The sequence below is a fragment of the Heptranchias perlo genome, chromosome 7 (genome assembly GCF_035084215.1).
Source record: "Heptranchias perlo isolate sHepPer1 chromosome 7, sHepPer1.hap1, whole genome shotgun sequence".
NCBI classification, from domain to species: Eukaryota; Metazoa; Chordata; class Chondrichthyes; order Hexanchiformes; family Hexanchidae; genus Heptranchias; species Heptranchias perlo.
This window is the reverse complement of record NC_090331.1, coordinates 49,785,627-49,807,999: the sequence shown is the minus strand read 5'-3', so window position 1 is coordinate 49,807,999 and position 22,373 is coordinate 49,785,627. Positions and strand designations below refer to the sequence as shown.

The 22,373-nt window shown below is 39.5% G+C and overlaps 1 protein-coding gene across 12 annotated transcripts in view; it reads left to right on the top strand.

Moving 5' to 3' along the window:
• The window catches only part of myo3b (myosin IIIB), a 494,517-nt gene that overhangs the window by 464,128 nt on the left and 8,016 nt on the right, over window positions 1–22,373 (top strand). For 8 of the 12 annotated variants that reach the window (XM_067987493.1, XM_067987492.1, XM_067987495.1 and 5 more), the window contains 2 exons: window positions 285–331; window positions 572–719. In XM_067987493.1, the coding sequence (XP_067843594.1) occupies window positions 285–331; window positions 572–704 (180 nt within the window). In that variant the 3' untranslated portion in view covers window positions 705–719. Of the gene's footprint in view, window positions 1–284; window positions 332–571; window positions 720–2,543; window positions 3,137–8,273; window positions 9,006–15,219; window positions 15,305–21,340; window positions 21,439–22,373 lie in introns of those variants that run through there. The other 4 variants (XR_010963430.1, XR_010963429.1, XM_067987491.1 and 1 more) reach the window with 4 other exon arrangements.

Here is a 22,373-nt window from a genome sequence, read left to right as displayed (position 1 = left end):
CCCATGCTCTTCTTCTGTCTGTCTTGGTGAACATGTGCTTATGCTCTTATCTGTTGCTTTCATGTCAGGATGTCTGCCGTCATGGTGAATAATTGATGTGGTTTATCAAAGCCAAGCAAGATGCATGCTTCATCAGGCTCACTTGAGCTCTTTGATCAAAAAAATTATGCTGTGACTTCTGATATTATCAGCATCTGCTTGCATTCAACACAAAATCACTTTGAATTAAAAATTAACGACTTGCTGCTCTGCTGTTGACTGTGTGTTCTTGGCCCTCTCCACAGGGAATCCTAGAATACCAAGGGAGCAAAAGAAAGCCAAGAAAACTTGGGTAAACAGATACTCTTTTAGTTCTTTCCAACTGTAAATAGAGCAGACTATTGTGTTATATATTTCTGTATTTTTTATACTTCTATAAATTAGATTATAGACTCTCTACAAAACAAATCTTTTATTTTGTTTAAAATGATGTGATTGACATTTTAATAGAAAGTACTTTTACATGTGAAAAGCTATGTTATGTATGCTGGTAAGTCACTTGTGATTGTACCTTTTCCCTTCTTTATCACAGCCAAATCAAAGTGCTGGACATTGAGGATGAGTATTACAAATCACTGTCAGCTGTTGAACCTGTCCCTGAGGAAGATGATTCATTGAACCCTCCTCCTCCTATTCCAAGAGGACCAGGTTTTACTCATAGTTAAAAGTGGACTACATAGGTAACTGAACGATTTTAAATTTCTCAGTAAAATCTGATAAGCCAATTTATCTTCAGTGCCAGGTTTTGTAAATATTTTGGAATAAGCAGTTATAGCCTGAATGAAATTTTTAAAATGTAAACGATAACTAGAAATAAAAATCAAATAACCCCGGAGAAGCAGTCATTGTTAAATTTTTGTATAAGGGGGAAAAACCTATATGCCAAAAAACTATTTCTATGAAGTGCTCCGTCAGTGATTTTTAAAAATAATTCTATATGCCTCTTGCTGTTTATTTCAAGTAAGTTCAACTCTGGCAGGGTTTTAATTCTACTTGCAAGCATTAAAATGCTCCTAGTATCGATCTGCAAGTTTCCAGTCAATTCCATCATTAATTTATTAACAATTTGAGCACTGAAGGGATCTACATTTGTACCATGATTTGTATTAAATAGTATTCTGTGAAAAAACTCACTGTCATTGAACATAAAATAAAATCAGAATAATGTGCAGACCAATAGACAATTTCAATAATTTGTGAATAAATTAAAAACTATCTTTAATTCTGTACAAAATTGTTTCAATATTTCTCAATCAGTTAAAAGTGATAACATTAGGAAAGTTGTGAATCTGTAAGATGCAGAAAAGCTGTATTTCCTTTAGACCCAGGATTTGTGTTCGTAACTAATTATTTACTATTGGTAGGGGCAAAAATTTTTTTAGCTTATTTAGAATGGCAGTCGAATTTACAGCAGGTAATAAATCCTACCTGCACACCTGTCACTAAAGGAAATTTCCCCCAGTAGCTCAGCATGGGCTCAGGGAACAGCATGGAGGCCTCTTATGTTTGTGGTGTTGGCTTGCAGAGTAACAAATGGGCTGTCCAGGTGTCCTTTGGTGCCTCCAGGTCATGATGTATGCCTGCTACAGCCAACATATAACTGGAAATAATTCAGTTGGTATGCACACTCCTTCAGAACAAAAGATTATTCTACAATTTGCACATTTCTACACTTACTTTTACTGGTGCATTATATATACTGTGTACAATTTTGAAACTCCATAAATAAAAAATATTTAGCTAATATTTAGCTCATCAAGGTGAGAAATTTCAGGGCTAGGGAATAGAACACTTTTGTTTTGTCACCCAGTGTCAGCATCAATCACTTCTAGATCAGGTTAGAAGCAAAGTTACATTATGCAAGACCCACACTAATCATCATCTTTCAGATGAGACATTAAGCCACGACCTGTCTGCCTGTTTGGGTGGATGTAAAAAAAACCCCATGGGAATTTTTCAAAAAAGAGCAGCAAGTTTTCCCAGTGCCCTGGTCAACATTTATCCTCAATCCACACCACTGAAACAGATCAACTGGTCATTCACCTCATTACTGTTTGAGATGTTGTTGAACAAAAATTAGCACTTGTCTATTAAATTACAGTGACTACACTTTAAAAATAATTCATTGGCTGTGAAGTACTTTGCAACACATTGAGGGTGTGAAAGGTGCTATATAAATGCATGATGTGGAGATGCTGGTGATGGACTGGGGTTGACAAATGTAAGGAATCTTACAACACCAGGTTATAGTCCAACTGTTTCATTTGAAAATCACAAGCTTTCGGAGGCTTTCTCCAGACCAAACAGACCATCGTTCGCAGCAAATTACCCAGCTTTCAGGAGAACAGCGTCCACGACACCACACAACCCTGCCACGGCAACCTCTGCAAGACATGCCAGATCATCGACACAGACACCACCATCACATGAGAGGACACCACCCACCAGGTACATGGTTCATACTCCTGTGACTCGGCCAACGTTGTCTACCTCATACGTTGCAGGAAAGGATGCCCCGGAGCATGGTACATTGGCGAGACCATGCAGACACTGCGACAACGGATGAACGGACACCGCGCAACAATCGCCAGACAGGAGGGTTCCCTCCCAGTCGGGGAACACTTCAGCAGTCAAGGACATTCAGCCACCGATCTTCGGGTAAGCGTTCTCCAAGGCGGCCTTCGAGACACACGACAACGCAAAATCGTCGAGCAGAAATTGATAGCCAAGTTCCACACCCATGAGGACGGCCTCAACCGGGATCTTGGGTTCATGTCACGCTACACGTAACCCCACCAGCGAAAAAAAGTTATCTGTTTTTAACACAACGGGTCATTCTCTGTCTTTCTCTTCCATTCGGATGTTTCTCTCTCTCTCTCTCTCTGTCTGTCTTGTGTTCTGGCCGTTTGTGTATTCGGTGGTCCTGTAGGTAACATCACTCTGTCTGAACACTTTGACTGCCTTGACAACGGGCAGTTGGAAAGATTATCTGTAATCACCAGGTATTGTTCTTTGACTATAAATGCGGTAACCTTCCAAGGAATCCCACACTCGCTCACCTGACGAAGGAGAAAGCCTCCGAAAGCTGGTGATTTTCAAATAAAACAGTTGGACTATAACCTGGTGTTGTAAGATTCCTTACATATAAATGCATGTTCCTTCTTTCTTTACTGTCACCAGGTCCTGGAAGTTAGGAATTTGCACAGCTGCCTGCAAATCAAATGTAAAACTGCAGGACTCACTAAGACCAGTGGCCAGGAAGACCACCACATGTCTTTGGCTGCTGTTCTTTGCGAGCCTCAGCAGTTTCACATTTGGTATGCAGAAGTCTGTACAAGTCCCTCACTTCCAGAAATCAACAGCACAAGCAGGGCTCGCAAAACGTACAAACAGCTTCTGTCTCGACAACTATAAATTGAGGAATTTTTATCAATTAATGTTTGGAATTTCCAAAGTTGAAATAGAAAAAATTATGTTGGGCATATCATCTGAGTACATTTTTGAGGCCGGTTTAGAGCAGTTTTCTGTTCCTCAATACTAGCGTCACTCACCTCAGTGAGGGCAAAATTAAATTGTGACTCCCTGTTAATGAATACATTTGTTTCTTCATTCGATGTATATCATGTTTACAACCCAAATTAGTCATTTGTTTTCTCTGTTGCATTTTTACAATCTAGTGAACTGCAGCCAGTTAAAAGGAATACTACTTTGAAGCAGTTAACAGTTTGTGAAATATTCTATTGCATTTACAAACTGGAAAGAAATTGTGCAACAGAAAATTCTTACCAATGGTAAATGTCTTATAATTTATTAACATTTCTTTGTGAGAAAAGAAATACAGATAAGATTGTTCCATTGTTTCCAGTATAAAAACATAATATATTTAAGTCTCCCCATGCCACACAACATTCCTTGGTTGAAGGACGAACCAAACAACTTTCTCCCAAATCTCTGAGGGAGCCTTTTCTCTAACTTCCCCTCCTCCCTTATTGGATATGCACCTCTTTGTGATGCAACAGCTAAGCACAGGAACCTGACATAAGGGAAATGGGTGAATGAATATGTGTCTTACCAATCACACAGCTGTGCATGCAACTATAACTACTGTAATAAATCACAAGCACTCTAAGTGCAATTATTTCTATTAGAAAATCCCGCAGGGAAAATTTTATTTTCTTACTGGACTAATGTCAATTTTAAGAACTTTGCAAGTTTCAACGTGACTTTTTTTGTAAGCTTATTCATTTACATAATGCAGGTTATAGACAAAAAAAATAAAACTTGTATGTGTGTGTCTCTCTCTCTCTCTCCCTTTCACTCTCTTTATATAACTGTCTCCTCCACTTGACTCCCTTTCTAAGGGGTGAATTTTCCCCCCGAGCGGATTTCCAGCAGCTGGCCAGTGGAACTCGCCGGCTGGTACACGCAGCTGGAGGCTGGGTCCATTTTGAGGCCCAGGTCTCATTTGCATTAGGGCGGCGGGCTGTAGGCAGAGTTTGATCACCCCGGGGCAGCCCACCAGCTCTGCGCCGCCGCAATATCGGGCAGCCCAACCGGCCTGCGGGCAGAAGGAGGTAGGTTCATTGGGGAAACCTTGATGTTTGGAGAGGGGGGAAACCAGAGCAGCAGCAGCCCGGGCTGTATTTGTGCAGCCTGGAGGAGAACTCCTTCTCCTCCCAGTCCCACAAAGAGAAAGAGGAATTTACCTTCGAGGTGCCTTTCAGGTCAGGCCGCCAAATGATAGTGGACGGTGCATGCGTGGTGTGCGCTCCTGCCGTTCAGTCCAAAAATTACAATCAGGGTTCTAGTGACATCATAGAACCCCGATTTCCACTTTAAATGGGCCTGCCACCTGACTCCAGAGGCCGCTCCGGCTGTCTCGTAGTAGGCCCCAGTGAACATTGCTGCAGTGACAGTGGCAATGGGGTGGTTGGTCATGTCCCAACATTTTCAGGGCACTACCACCCCATTTCTGCCATAATTGCTTTTGTCTCTCTGAGGTAGAAATTGGATTGTGCCCAAACTTGGTAATGATGCGCAAACGGACCACACAAAATTGATCCTCGTGCTTCATCATAACGCGACCAGCTGCTAGGGGCACTAGTCACATCCCAAGAGGCTTACAAGGTTGAAGATTGGCCATTGGGGACGTCGGCATCGGACCCACGATAAGTCTGTAGGGGAAGAGATCGGGAGGGGACGAGCGGTGGTCAGCAGCAGCCCGCAATTGCAATGTGGAGCTAGGAGGAGCTCTCCTGCTACACCTAGCTCCACTTTCATGTAAGTCAAAAAGTTTTTACTTTCATTTTTGGAACAGCCTCTAGCAGTCCCTTTATGGACTGCTGGTTTGGCTGCTTCAAGGCCGAGAAAACTGAGTGCAGCATGCACGGCGCATGCTGCGGTCAGACGCAATCCAAAGGGACCTGAAATGAGCGTTAAGCTCTGTCTGCCACAAGCCTAGATTTTCCAATAGATGCTATTTTATTGCTGACATTAACCCATTTATAATGTCAAGAGGAAAATATAGACTACTTTTTCTGTCTTCTCTGAATCTACCTGTCTCTGAATCTTTCTCTTTCTGTTTTCCTCTTCCTTAAATCTGTTGTTCCCTTTGTCTCCTCTATTTTCAGTATGTTTCTCTCTTGTGTGTGCGTGTCTGTCATACAGTTTCTGTATCTGTGCCTCTGCATCTGTTTGTCTTTTTCCCTGTTCCTTTCTTTCTATATACCTGTCACACACTTCATTCTTCTTTGTTTTGTGTTTTTTCCACTTTTGCAGTTGACTTGCTTTATTTCTTCTGATCTTTTACACCTTTGAGTGTCTCTCTGTGTTCTCTTCTGAATCTACTTCTAATCTGCTATTAAAATTCACACAGCCTACATAACAGTCGCTGAACTTCAAAGTAAAACATTGTATGTGAAGTGCTTTGAGATGTGATAAGGCATTATATAAATGTATGTCTTTCTTTTTCTTTACTCCTTACATTTAATTTCCCAGTCTCAGCTCCATGAGTGCTCAGAAGAGAGGTAAATTTGAGTTTACAAAAGCAGAGAGGGTGAACAGGCTGGGATCTCAGCTGGGTTCAGAGGTTAGGAGAGATTCAGGTCAGGCAGAACAGAGAGGCTGCAAACAGTAACTGTCCTTAAGAGAGAAAAAAAGTGAAGAATACTAAAACTAGAAAGTTAAAAATAAAGATAGAAGAAGGAACTTTAAAAATAAGGAAGTGGTGTAAAAAAATAATGGGAAGTATGGATAGAGAGTAACATTTTTTTTTAAATGGTTGCCTTGAGTATTTTTGTGCATTATTCATCCTTGCTCTCCTTGACCTCTCTGCAGCCTGCGACCATACCATCCTCCTTCAACATTTCTCTTCAGTCGTAAACCTCCGTGGATCTGCCTTCCCTTTGTTCCACTCTTAACTCTTCTGATTCCTGCACCATTTGCTCTGGAGACCCCAAGGATCCATTCTTGGCTACCTCGTCTTCCTCATTTAGATGCTGCCCCATGACGGCATCATCCAAAGCAATATGGTCAGAATCCACATGCATGCTGATAGCATCCAGCTCTACCTTTCTTCCTCCACCTCTCTCAACCCTTCACTATCTCTGTGCTGTCAGATTTCTTGTCCAACATCCAGTCTTGGATGAGTCTTAACTTGCTCCAGCTAATTTCGGGAATACCAAAGCTACCTCCTTCGGCCCTGCCACATTCTCCACTAACTCCATTACCCTCCCAACAACTTTCTCAAAATAAACCAGACTGTACACAATCTTGGTGTCCTGGTTGATCCTGAGCTGAGGTTCCAACGCTATGTCCCATCTATCACAAAGAACACCTACTGACATCTTTTTAAGATCACCTGCGTCCACCCGACTTCAGCCTATCCGCCGCTGAAATCCTCATGCATGCCTCTGTCACCGTCAGACTCAATTACTCCATTTCTCTCCTTGATTGTCTTCCAATTTCCAACCTCCATAAAGCCCAACTGTCCAAAGCTCTGCTGCATGTATCCAATCCCACACCAAGTCCTGCTCACCCATCACCCCTATGCTCACTGACTGATATTGGCTCCCAGTCCCTCAACATCTCAAACTTAAAATTCTCATCCTCGTGTTTAGATTCCTTTCATCCCTTCCTATCTCTGTAACTTCCTCTAGCCTACAACCCTCCCTGAACTTTCTGGGTTTTTTTATTTGTTCATGGGATGTGGCCATCGCAGGCTAGGCCAGCATTTATTGCCCATGCCTAATTATCCTTGAGAAGGTGGTGGTGAGCCGCCTTGTTGAACCACTGCAGTCCGTGAGGTAAAGGTTTTCCCACAGTGCTGTTAGGTAGGGAGTTCAGGATTTTGACCCAGCGACGATGAAGGAATGGCGATATTTTCCCAAGTCAGGATGGTGTGTGACTTGGAGGGGAATGTGCAGGTGGTGTTGTAGACTGATGGGGCAGTAATTGGCCGGATTGGATTTATCCTGCTTTTTGTGGACAGGACATACCTGGGCAATTTTCCACATTGTTGGGTAGATGCCAGTGTTGTAGCTGTACTGGAACAGTTTCTCTCACTTCTGCCCCTTATACATCTCTCTCCCATCGCCCCACCATTGGTAACTGCTGCCTAGGTCCCACTGTCTGGAATTCCCTCCTTATATACCTTTGTCCCTCCACCTCTCTTTCCTTTTCTAGGATCCTTCTTAGACGTTACCTCTTTGATTAAGCTTTTGGTTACCCCTGTTAATTTCTCTTTTAGCCTGGAATCCATTTTTCTGACAATTCTACAACACTGTGGGACATTTTCTATGTTAAAGGTGCTATACATTGGGATTTGATTGGTCAGTGGTGAATATGTGACCATGTGGTTAGCATGGAACAATCAGGAAGACCAGAAATCTCTACAATCATCAGTATTATATTCTTACAGACATATGAATTTTAATAATATTGATTTTTACATCATTAATAATTCATGTGGTTATGTGGTCTTCGAAACCTATTGCTCCACTACCTCAAAGGTGGCAAGTTATATCTTACGATATAGTATTGCACTCTGCTGTATTACAAATAGTGCATTTTCAGGGGTCCAAAAAATTACCATTTTTTTTCTCAAGCCACTCATTTTCCTAATTTTCTCCTTTTTTATATTGTTTTTATTCTCTGCTTGAAAGTTGCACTTGCTCTTCGTGCATTGAAAATAATTCTGTCTCATTAAGTATAGTCACTTCAATTAACTCAAATAGTCACTTCATAACACGGGAAGAAAACAGAAGATCATGTGCGGTACACTATGTGCAAGAAACCCAAGAGACTGTCAGGATGTATAAGAAACCAAAAACTGGTGAAGGAGCGGTCAAGGAACTTGTAGTTGTACATTGCTTTTGTCAACTTAAGTAGAAATATCACATCATTGTTTTTTAATTTCAACCAAACTTTTGTCTTTTATATTTTTCTTGTTGCATTTTACATGCTTTTGAAAATAATTGTTGAAAAACTCCTGGAAAAGTTGAAGCATTAAAACTGAAACTGCAGATCTCTAGTATAATTTTCTGAGTTTGGACTGCATAATTAATTTATTTTTAGTTATTTCATGATTGCTTATGTTTCAAGTTATAACTACTCAGGGCTGACCATTCACAACTCTTCATAATCTATATGTGTGCGCATCTATTAACTGATACAAAGTACTCTGACGTGCCTCAGTAACTCCTGATAAGCAGATCATCAGACCCTTATTGAGCCGGTTATTGGGAACACCTGGGGCCAAGCTTTTCAGAAAAATGACTTCCTGCCTGTGTGGCCTGGTAACCATATGAACAAAGGAAAGCAACAAATAGGTCTATCAGTCTGCTGTTTTATGTTTCTTACACTTTGTGGCAAATTTAGTTGCTGACTAATGTGATCCTCATGTTCTACTTTGACAGCATGATCTGTTTTACTCAGGCAATTGTAATGTACAATTCTGATCTGTTTAGTATAAAGCAATCTGTTCAGGTCTGTAACACTTTCTCATTTCACTTCCTTCTCAGTATAAATAAAAGATTACTAATGCTTTCATAGTGGCTTCACAAGCTTTATCCTATTCCAAACTATGATAATGCTTGATACTATGGAAACTAGAGTAGCAAAAACAGCAAACAGATGTGTTAAATTACAGTTGTTTAAAGAGATATGCAAAAATATGTTCTTTAACAGACGAAGACTAAGGCTCAGAGTAAGGAATAAAAGAGAAAGAGAATAGAATTGGAGCATCAAAGACTTCTTAATGACATGAAATGCCATTAGGATGTTGTGCCTTTTGTTTCAGCTTCCTCACACCTGCAATTTGGTGCATCCTAATCCTCTTTTCACACATTTGAATTGCTTTCATTTGCATTGACACACAGCAGTGAAAAAAAAGCTCAGGAACTTAAAATGATAACCATTCACAAAAAAAATGTATGTATCGTTCTGATCTGATGGGTGCACTGTCAAGCACGTCCCTGTATGCAAAAACCTAAATACTTAGTAAATCTATTACTTATTCAAGATAAGTGTTTCAAATATCTACATTTTCCCTGTCTTTATTTGACTGTTTGAGAAGGGAGGCAATTTTGGCAGGGGTGAAGGGAGTAATGGAAATTGGGAGGAGCAGGTCTATGGCAGCTGAGTCCGTGGCAGGAGCTGTAGGAGTGTCTGAATAAATCAGAGCGTGAAATTTAGATTAGCCCACTGCAGGCTATCAGTAGAAGGGGGTAAAGAAAGAATTGGCTTGGCTAAAGGTGTAACCTGTTTCTTTTGGCCCCTAAAATCTTTAAACAGATGGTGTGACCAGCTGCCTCTTTCAGCCATTTAACTCTAAGTTGGTAACAGTTTGGAAAGATTATGTGTAGTGCATTTTAGAGCAAATTAAAAAAACAAAGAAGCCTTCCTATTGTTGCTTTGCCAAAGATCTAAAAATTGAAAACATCCTGTAAAATAAATAAAATATTAGATAAAATTGATTTGTAGAAAATATGTTTTCTATTTAAAAATAACATTTGTGGATTTCAGATCATCATATTTAATAATTTTAAAATTATTTAGCACACATTTACCACAACTATACTAGCAGTAAGATCAAACATGTCAACCATAATATTATCCTTCTATTGAACTTGAAGGGGTTAACCACTGCACAATTTTGCAGGTAGAGCATTATGCTCCCTTTAAATTATAAGAACATAAGAAATAGGAGCAGGAGTAGGCCATTTGGCACCTCGAGCCTGCTCCACCAGTCAATAAGATCATGGCTGATCTTCTACCTCAACTCCACTTTCCCCGCCCGATCCCCATATCCCTTGATTCCTCTAGAGTTCAAAAATCTATCTATCTCAGCCTTGAATATACTCAACGTCTCAGCATCCACAGCCCTCTGAGATAAGAAATTCCTCCTCATCTCAGTCTTAAATGGCCAACTCCTTATCCTGAGACTATGCCCCCTAGCTCTGGATCCTGCAGCCTGGGAAACAACCTCTCAGCATCTACCCTGTCAAGCCCCTTCAGAATCTTATAAGTTTCAATGAGATCACCTCTCATTCTTCTAAACTCCAGAGAGGATAGGCCCATTCTACTCAATCTAATACTGCTGTGAATGACAGTCCAGGCTTCAACAGCAGTACTAAAAGTATTAAGTACTAAGGTGGTTTTGCTAATACTAGAGAAGCAGAAAACCACCTCTGAGAGTAGATGTGTCACTGGCAACAATTATAAACATTTGCTGCTGGTGAAACAAGCCACCATTTTTTTTCTGTCCACAAATGTGCTTAGGTACACCAGTCAGTGATGCAATTTCCACTGGGAAGGTCCAGCAGTCAAAAACCTAATGCCAGTTTTTTTTTTGCAGACCTTTTTTATATATAATTTTTACAAAGTTTACACACACTCTAAGGACATGGTATATACTATAATATGCATTTCACAACGTTCACAGGTAAATGCAGTGAAGGGTCATACATAGTTTTATAGTTCTATACATTAGGGTGACAGGGCTGGGGTCATCCCTGTGGATGGAATTAATGAGAACTTCATGAGACATCTTAAGGTTTTTTTTTAACTGCATAGTGGTTAAAATTGAGCTTTTTTTCAATGAGAGACAAATTAATTATATATTTTATTTTATAAAATGTTAACTCTTTAAAAATTTCAGAAGTACTTTACTAAAGTAAAATGTATGTGGCAGAATTTTCTCCTGACTCGTAAATGTTGCAATTTTCCAGCTATAACTTTTTATTTGTAGTTTCCCTTTATGCTTTCTCTCCATCATTACATATTCACACCTAGAAACCTCCGGGATATTGTTAACCTAATAAATCTGGAAAGACACTGACTGGATCGAATTGGCTGTCTGTTTTACACGCCATCTGATTTTACTCTCTATCGAAGTCTATGGAGAGTAAAATCAGACAGGGTATAAGATGGGGGGCTGATTCAATTCTGTCAGCTTCCCATCGGCAGGTTAGGTTAAAATTAGCCCGTCATCATTAGTTGGGGGTGGTCCAGCCCACTGACCCACAATATTATATTTGTGCCTTATTGTACATCATGCAATTACTTCATGCTATGCATATGGCCCAAACTTAAATGGTTAACTAACCCTTATCTAAGATTTACTCAGAATCTTCAGTAGTTTCTTCTTTGATATCCCATCTATGTTAGGTTACAATACAAGTTTAGCATCAGTGCAACACTAAAGTTGTAGTATAAATGTGGAGCCAGAACCCAGCCTGATGCTGCCGCCCACATTCTCTAAATACTTAGGCCCTGAAATTGCATGACCATTCTAGTGGACTCCTGTTGGAACTGCACAGGAAGTCCACTGGAACAGCCATATACACAATCTAGACCCAGCATAAACGGGACCGAGCTCTCATTGCGAGTTTCCAAGGGGCACAGCCTCCACCCACATTTTCAAGGCCTTTGACATAAAGTGGGTGGGGACTCCCTATGTCAAAAGCTGTCATATTTTGGCCCTCAGTTGGGATCCCAAGTACAATTGGCACAGGTAAACCTGGATTCATTAAGAGAACCTGCCCAATCCCAGTAGAAATGGGACCCACCATGGAGTCCAGGCCAGGGTTGGAATCAGGCCTGGACCCCAAAAGATGAGGAGGCCACGTAGTGCTGAAGGATTTAAGGGAACCCCTTTGTAAGGTGGCGGCTCGGGCACCCAAATTGTTCTTCCCGGGGGGAAGGGGTTCCCTCCTCTTCCAGGCCAGTCAGCTACTCTGGCATTTATGGTGTCTTCAGCAAATGCACCTCCACACTACCAAAGTTTCACTCCTCCAGACCATGCCCTGACCCACGAACTTCGGTGAGATCAGTGGCAGAGTTCCATAGCGGGCACGATCTCTGCATTACTGCCGGGATCATGCCTGAAGATTTTCCAGATCTTAGAATTTAAATGCTGGGACAGCATCTTTGCAAATGTATGTAAACATGCATATGCAGAATCCTTCCCTGGCTGAAGAATCAGAGGGGGTTAAATTCCACGGCAAGTAAATTAGGCGGAGTGTAAGACGGGCTGCCGATTCAAATTACCGCCCAAAATGAATTTTCCCCCTCCCCAGAATTGCAGCAGAGCAGTGTAAACAAGGAACTATCTGGCTGGAACTGATACTAAGGATACTGATGTGAGACCAGTAGTTGGAGTGTAGCTGCAGCGTTACATTACTGCTGCTTTGATTGTAAGTATTTCTTTGATATAACCTAGTTGTCTTGCTGCTGAATCTGCCCCACTTATTCTGTAGGACAATTTTGGCAGCAACAGATAATTGCAAAAATCAGGATCTAGAACCCTGATTGATTCTAAGAACACTGAAACCAATTGTAACATCATCATTGTCACACTAACTAGCCACAAAAAGATTAGATGTTCTAAAAACTGAGAAAATACCACATCTAGACAATAAACATACATAAGTTTTAAAGAAAGCGAGAGTAGAAATGAGTGAACCTTTAAATTATATTTTTAAAAGTTCACTAGATTTGATAGAGAACCCTTAATACTGAAATGTATCAAACAGATCTCCTTTTAAAAAAAAGGGTGGAAAGACTTGAATGGAACGATAGATTGGTCAGTTTAACGTCAGTTGTAGAAAAATCTTCGAATTGATTTTAGGGAATTCTTTGAGAGAATGCCTGGAAAAGCACAAAGGACAACCAGCATGGATTCAGGAAGGGCAGATCATGCTTACCTATGAGCTAGAGCTTTTTGAAGATGTTACTGCCATAGTAGGCAAAAGAAATGCATTGAATGTTATATGCTTAGATTTTCAAAGAGCTTTTAACAAGTTTTATGTTGAATGTTATTCACTAGGAACATAGGAACAGGAGTAGGCCATTCGGCCCCTCGAGCTGTTCCGCCATTCAGTTAGATCATGGCTGACCTGTACCTCAACTCCATTTACCTGCCTTTGCTTCATATCCCTTGGTACCCTTACCTAACAAAAATCTATCACTCTCAGTCTTGAAAGCTTCAATTGACCCAGCATCCACAGGCTTGTGGGGGAATGGAGTTCCAGATTTCTACTACCCTTTGTGTGAAAAAGCCCTTCCTGATTTCACTCCTGAATGCCTGGCTCTAATTTTAAGATTATGCTCCCTTGTTCTGGATACCCCCCAGAGGAAATAGTTTATCTTTATTTACTCTATCAAATCCTTTTATCATTTTAAACACCTCAATTAGATCACCCCTCAATCTTCTATATTCAAGGGAATACAAGCCAAGTTTATGCAACCTGCCTTCATAGTTTAACCCTTTTAACCCCAGTGTCAATCTGGTGAATTTGCACTGCACCCCCTCCAAGGCTAATATATCCTTCCTGAGATGCGGTGCCCAGAATTGAACACAGTACTCCCGATAGGGTCTGACCAAGACTGTATACAAATGAAGCATAACTTCCACCCCTTTGTATTCCAATCTCCTTGAGATAAAGGCCAACATTCCATTAGCATTTTTGATTGCTTTTTGTACCTGTCCAATAGCTTTTAATGATTTGTGTATATGGGCACCTAAATCTCTCTGCTCCTCCACAATCCCTAGTTTCTCACCATTTGGAAAATATTCCAATTTATCTTTCTTGGATCCAAAGTGGGTGACCTCACACTTCCCCATATTGAACTCCATTTGCCACAGTTTTGCCCACTCACTTAACCTATCAATATCCCTTTGTGACTTCCTGCTCACATCTGCACTACTTACTGTGCCTACCAACTTAGTGTCATCTGCAAACTTTGATGTACAACTCTCTATTCCTTCAGCCAAGTCATTGATAAATATGGTGAAAAGCTGAGGGTCCAGCACAGATCCCGGGGGAACACCACTAGTCACATCCTGTCAATCAGAGTATGTACCCATTATCTCTATTCTCTGTCTCCTACCTCATAACCAACTTCCAACCCATGCTGCAAGGTTGCCTCCAATTACATACACCTTCATTTTTGCTAATAATCTCTAGTGCCATGTTAGTCGCCGCCTCAAAAGATTTAACTAAATTAGTCAGATATGATACCCTTCACAATCCATGCTGATTCACTCTGACCAGCTCAAATTTGTCCAAGTGCTCAGTCGCTCTGTCCCGAATGACAGATTCTAATAGCTTCCCCACAACTGACGTTAGACTGACAGGTCTGTAGTAACCTGGTTTCTCTCTCCCACCCTTCTTAAATAATGGAGAGACATTTCCAATTTTCCAATCCATCAACACAATTCCTGAATCAAGAGAGCTTTAGGAGATTATTACTAATGTGTCCACATTTTCATCACATTTCTTTTAATACCTTGGGATGGAAACCATCAGGTCTTGGAGATTTCTCTATCTGAAGTCTTATTATTTTCTCCATTACTATTTTTTTTACTTATATTAAATCCAATAAGTCCTTCCCATTGATTTATTTGTAGTTTCCATTGTACGGCTGATGTTTTCATCTCCTCCTCTACTGTGACCACGGATGTAAAGTCCTCATTTAACAAATCTGCCATTTCCTTATTGTCAATTACAGTGTCACCTGTGTCTGTCTTTAATGGGCCCACATTTCCCTTAGCCACTCTGTTTCTCTTAATATATTTATAAAAATGTTTACTGTTAGCCTTGACATCACTTGCAAGTTTTTTTTGTATTCACTTTTTGCAGCTCTTAATACTTTCTGTCCCATTGTTGCTTTTTATAGCTCTCCCAGTCCGCTAGATTTCCACTTATCTCATTTGTTGACCATGGTTGTCTAACTACACAAGTGGAGCTTTTGCCTTTTAGGGGTATGTATTTATCTTGTATTGTACCAAATTCTTCTTTAAATACCTCCCACTGTTTGCCTGTAGGTTTACCCGTTAATAATTCAACCCAGTTTACTGTGGTCAGTTTATGTCTCATGACCAAGGTAAAGAGTCATGAAATTGGGGTAAAATAGAGCAGTAGATAGAAAATTGGCTTAAACCAACAAGAAGAGGGTAGCCATGAATAAGAACTGATAGTGGCTGCAATAAAAACACAAATAAGATAAGGTTGTATTAAAACAACAATGTATTAAAAAAAGGATAAAATACAATTCAAAAGAAGTGATATTGTTTCCGTATAAGGCACTGGGAGACCCATCTCTGTGCACTACTGGTCACAATACCACAGCAAGGATATTGTGGATTTGCAAGCATACAGCACAGGGCAACTAGAATGATATCGGGTTTCAGGATATTGTGAGGAAAGTTTAAGGAAGTTGAACTTGTTCTCATTCGAAAAGAGATTGCAAGGGGACCCAAAATTATGAATGGGATTGATGACGTTGATCCAAACAGATTGTTCACACTGATGAAGATTTCAAAAATTATGGGACATCATTTAAAAATTAAAGAATTAAGAATAGAGGTCTAGATTTTTCTCAGTGGTGGATTTAGCAATGAAATTGCACTTCCAGCAGTTAGTGTAACTTCCTAGTAGTACCCAGATTTTGGCCCCAAGGAAAGGAGACCCATAAAGGGCATGATGAAGGCCCGTTGAAGGAGGTATCTTTGACAGTGAGTGCCACTTCTAGCAACCCTCACATGGCTACTCCATGCTCACAGAAGTTCACTGACATCTCCAGGCCATCCAAGGTAAAAAGAGGCCATCATACCTTTCAATAAGCATGGTAATAAGCATGTTTCCCATTTGCAGCCACTTTGCCCTCACTACGTCGAATGCCATTTGCAATTTACCATCTATGTACGCAAGGTATCACAATACCTTTCACATATCCTTCTGCAAATGTTCTTTTACTCACAGCTGAATATGTAGGGAAGCAAAGGAGGACTTCCTTGCCAGTACCTGTTCTTATCCCCATTAAAGAATGCCTTCTGAAATTTGATATTCCATGTGATGGTGCACCAAGTGTTTCATTCTCTTCAATTTTTTCTTAAAGAGGACATGTCCCACAACCAATGACAAGAAAGTACCACTTCAGTCCCCCAAGGCTCCTGCTGCAAAACCTAAGTCAGCCACCTCAGATCCTCCAGTTATTGTAGAAGAAAAATGCTGGAATTAGAAAAGCACACAACAGAAGGTATCAAGGGGAGGCCCAGGAATATTAAACTATAAAACAGTTGTCAGATTTCTTTTTGGCAAGATGTTTTTGTCATTGCTGGGATATGTATGGAATTATTTTCTAAGGTGGGGAATACCTGCACAAAGATGTAGCAGAAACATCTCCAAATGGGGGACTTGGTAGTTGTAGAGGAGAGCTACTTGGGAATTTGGTGATGGATAGGAAATAAGCTGTGGGACTATTTTGTCTTGGCTAATAGAGTAGTGCCGGGCACTAAGCCTAATGCCACCAGAACAAAAACAAGCACCAATAACTGCCCCTGTCAAGAAGAAGGCACCATTAATACAAGTGGCCCAGTCAAAGTAAAAATGCTTGCATAAAGTGTGAAACTATGATCCGGTTTTCAATGTTAATAGTAGATGGTGGCCCTCATTTTAACTCCGGGTGGGTTTTGGGGTGGGTGGGTAGCAAGGTGAGTGTTAAACTCACACCCTGCTGCAGAAATGAGGCCCAGACTATTTTAACTCTGAGGCCTCATTGAGGGATAAATGTTATCCAAGACACCAGAAGAACTCCTCTGCTCTTCTTCAAATTATGCCATGAGATTTTTCACGTCCACCTGAGAGGGCAGACGGGGTCTCGGTTTAACATCTCATCCGAAAAGACGGCACCTCCAACAGTGCTGTACTGAAGTGCCAGCCTAGATTATGTGCTCAAGGCTGTGGGGTGGGACTTGAACCTAGAATCTTGTGACTCATAGTGTGCTACCACTGAGCCAAGGCTGGCACGTTCAACATTTTCATAAATGATCTGGAAGAGGGTGTTGGTAGCTCCATCTCAAAGTTTGTGGATGACACATAGTAGGAGGGGTTTTTAATGTGGTGGGTGATGGGAACAAGCAACAGGGAAACAACTTGTTCACGGAGGCGAGAGAACAATTTCCAAATGTAGTTAAATGTAGATAAATGTAAAGCCTTGCACTTAAATATACGAAGTAAGCAGAAGGATCATAGGATAATTGGCAAATGCTGGCATAGAGGAATCAGAAAGGGATTGGAGAGTCATAGCAGATAGATCCCTCAAGACATCAAGTCAATGGTGGCTACTGTCGAGAAAGCAAATGAGATGTTTGGTTGTAAAAAAAGAGCAATAGTGTGTAGATCGCAGGAGGCTATCCTGACGCTATAGGGTATTAGTCAAGCCACAATTGGAGTACTATGTAAGTTTAGTACAGGAAGAATATTGATAAGATTGAAAAGGTGCAGAGAAGAGCTGCTAGAATGATTAAGGGACTAGAAACTAAAACAAGGGATAGACTCAGAGAGCTGGGACTCTTTGAAAAAGATGTAGGAGGATATCATTAAAATATTCAAATTGATAAGGGACATAGAGGATCATTCAGGGCTATTTGATTTGATACAGGATAGTAAAACAAGGAGACATGAGTATTAGCTGAAAAGGGTTGGAAGAAACCATTACTTCACTGAGTTTTTGGAACCGCTTATCAAAGACGATTATAGGGGCAAGAAGCCTAGGTCTATTCATGGCCAAATCAGACAAGTATTTTGAAGAGCAACACATCATCAGTTACAATAGCAAGGACAGTGGGCAGGTGAATTAGATGGACTTTTGTTTTTTTTATGAGCTTGAGACTTTCAGATGCCCGATAGACAAACTTATCCAGCTCATCCAGAATTCCGCAGCCTACATTTTCTCTCTCTCTTTCACTCTACCTTCTAAGACTTCACCATCCATCTTGCCCACCTCCGCTGATGCCCCATTCCTCAATGCATTGATTTCAAAATCACATGTCTCATTTAAAAATCCTTCCATGACCTTGCTCCACTCTACCTCTGCAATCTCCTTCAATAATCAATTCAAGTTCACACCCTCTGCTCTTCTGAGTCTGGACTAATGTGCACCCTCCTATAGGCTCTACCATTGATGGCACAGTCTTCAGCCAACACAGCCCTGCTCTCTGGAATTTTCATCCTAAACCCTTCCTTCATCTCTGCCTACCTTCAAAAACCTCCTGATAACTTACCTTTTGCTTCCAAATGTGTTGTAGTTTAGACCTAGTATTTTTTAAGCCTATTTTGTGGCAATATTACTTATTTTCCAACTGGGCAGATGAGCAAGTTGGCACTTTTTCAGTGATTTCACCGATTGCAGCCGGCAATATACCTTTCATTCAAAGTTGTCATATCGCCGGCAAACAAATAGGAGCAAGTTCTGGATTTCTGCGATTCACTGCACATGTGCGAATGCCAGACCTTGCTCTTCGAGTTTGCCACTAACAACGGTGAGCGCTGTTGAGCTCACTGTTCTTTTCCAAGCAGTTTCTGCCCCATTATCTTTGAAATTAAATGAAGCTCAGGTTTCCACTTCTACATATCAAATGTGACCAACACAATATTATATGGAATGATCTGACTTTAGTACTTGGATGGCATGTCTCAATTGACATTAACAATCTACACTCCAGAAATAAGATTTATTTTTGCACTGCAATCACAACATCCATCTATCTCTCCATGAACATGAATGTGCCAGCTCAATAACCTAAAAACATGTCTGATCAGATTTTATGAAACTTTAATTCAAAACTTCCTGCCATTGGAAGCTGAAATCATCCTTTTATAACAAGGCATCCGAATTTGTTCTGAAATGTGAATGCTGGAAATGGCAGTCATGAAATTGTTATCAGAAGCTATGTCGATCGAAATTTTATAGGAAAATGCTGAACTAGTTTTAAATCAATATTGTTGTGCTTTTAAAGCTAATATTAGGGTATCTAGATCTATGATCATCAATAAAAGTACATCATATTTGGGTCTGAATCAGACTTTCAAAAATTTAATTTTTCTGAGGGAGGCATGTCTCCAGACACCTTAGAAAATAAATTTTGCACCTTTAGCACTCGCATCCTTCTTCAGAAATGTCTAAGTTCACCACTGCTGGCTAGTTGCGTTTAAAGTAGAATAGGATTATCATCAATTTTCTAACTATCTCATCAAATCTATTTTGATTTTTCTTTTGTTTTCATTATCTCCCCCCCCCCCCCAACCACCACCCATGGTACACCAATATCTCATTTCTAGCCAGCAGTGTGATCTATAAGCTGGCCCCAGGCCTCTTTCTGTGCCTGTGATGATACTTTCAAATCTTCCCCTTCATTATGCTCATTAATAACAGGTCTGACTTGGAGTAAAATACTCATTTTTCAATTTGACTGTGTAGCTGCACAAAACTACTCAACTTCATCATTAGTGATCTTGAAAAGTAAAAATCAGCTGTTTTTCTGGCTTTTTATTAACACAGTTTTTGGACACACAGAAGTGGTTAGAACAACGGTAAACGTGGACAAATGATCTATTGGTGCTTTCTGTCTACATTCCCCAATTTTACTGAAGTATATGTTTTTGGCTAAAATTGGTGAAGACAGAAATTTTGATCCCAGCATGGGGCTGTTGAGAAATAGAAGATGAAAGGATATGGTGGGGAGATAAAATTCAGATCAATGAAAAGTGGGTATGTTTGTTGGGCAAAAGAGCCTTTTCTTGTTCTCAAAAATGCCTATGTTCCTATGAACCTGGCACCTTCCGGTTCAATGTGAGCCTGTGGTTTATTCAGACACTGAGCCATCAGGCAAAAGCATGCATTCATTTAAGAATATTTTTCCCTTTAATGATCCACAGGGGTGAATTTTAATAATTTAAGAAAGCATGCAATGAGAAAAGGCCATTTAACCTATCAAGCCTGCTCCTTCCTCAGAAGATGTAATTGAGCATCACCACATTTCCTGAATAAACATAAGAACTGAAGCCTCGTTATTTTATTTTAGTACAAATGATTTGCAGTTTTAATGATTAATCACAACGGTATTTTTTTTTGTGTATGTGGCAAATCATAGATGAGAAATCCTGTATGCGGAGTTAAAACATCTAACATTGTAACTACTTGTCCCAAATTTCAGATGAAGAATACACAATGAGAACCAGGTCAACGACAATCAATTTTATAAAACTAATCTATATTTAGCAGATATATAAGTTAACAACTTATTACCAACCAATATTTAGATTTTTGTTGATAATGATTTAAAAAATTCAAAGTCTGTAAACTTTAGCATGGAAAAATAAAAAAGATTGTTGATTGTCAGTATTTTAAATTCAACCATAAGTGTCACATTGGTGCACAGTTTAATAAATACAAAGTGATCACAGTCTAAAGTATCCAATTCAACATCCGTTTTACTGCTCTAACTTCCCTTTAAGTCCGAAATTATGTCCTAAATTGTAATATATATTTTAAACAATTGTCCGTCTGTCACTTTAAATAGTTTGTCTAAATAGGATAACAAAACTGGATAACAGGATAACAAATGGCACCATCTTTTGTCTGCATTTTTGCAGCTATCAGCTAGTTGCCATAAAATAGGTACAGTAATTTAAAGTATCATTGATTATATTGTAAGGAATAAAATTGTTAAAATAACTTTTTCAAAATCCTGAGATTCAGTGAAATAAAAATAAAAACAATTTGGCAGCAAAAGGTTAGCAACAGAAGGAATATGTGCTTGTGATTTTATCAGACTGAAACATGTATCAGTCCGTTAAACATGAGAGGTTGTTTTTTGACTTGGTATATGCATGAATTATGTGAATTTAAACAGTATAATTGACTGAACATTTGATTCAATTTACAGGCATGTAGAAGTAGATCTGCTTTCATATCCAGCATTTTGTTAATATTTTGCTACTACAATATCTTTCAGATCTGGAAAAGGCTGTCTTCCACTGAAAGGCCTCTTGTTAAATAGAACAATCACTTATTTATAATTATCGTTGAGGACAACAAGGAATCACATTGAAGGTGAAGATAAATATGATCAAATGATAACTGAATTAGCCCATAGTATAAACAGGTTTACATTGAGCACAATCTGTACTCCGTGTCCAGGGAGTTAGTCAGATACCTTGTATGTTCAGACAATTAAATTTAATTCAGATTTTTTGATCCAAATTGAACTCAATTTCCCAAAGCATTTACATGGCACCTTTTCCCCAAAGCAGGATGTATATCGGATAGTATCAAACTGCATTCCTACGTAGGCACTGCGTTATGTGGGTGGGAAAAAATAGTTGGAGCTTTAATTCCTGGTTCCTCTCATATTTTTGATTTTAAATCATTCTGTTTTACAGCAATTTTAAAATCAACAGTGTAAAATTAGCATATTTATAGTGAAGTAAGCAATTTACACAGTTTATACAGGACATCTGAATTCAAAACAGCTGTGCACTCAGTACAGAACTGAATTAGCAGCTGCTTTGTGAATAGAAGATGCTATTAATTGAATTTGGCACTGTTTTAAGATAAAATAAATAAGAATAAATAATAGATCAAACACACATTAAACATTACAACTTAACATTAAAAATGAATTTTGTAAATGTTTGCATAAATGCAACTTTAATAATGGTTAAAGTGATCTAGTCTTTTATTTGTTATGTTTGCTTAATCTTCTGTACTCCAGTACAAACAAAAGAAAACTATCTTGAGAAATTTCTCTTCTAGATTAAAGTACTATATTGCCAATGCATTAATTAAATTAAGTTCTTTAGAATTATCTACAATTGCATTTCTTTAAAAACAGAATTAACTATTAAAGGAAAACAAAAATAACCATTCATTCTTATTTTTATTACATTACATTAAAGATTCTGATTATTCATATCTTCCTTATTTTATGTGATGTACCAAACTATGACTCAAACAGTCTTTGGAGCAACACACAACCCTGCTTTCAG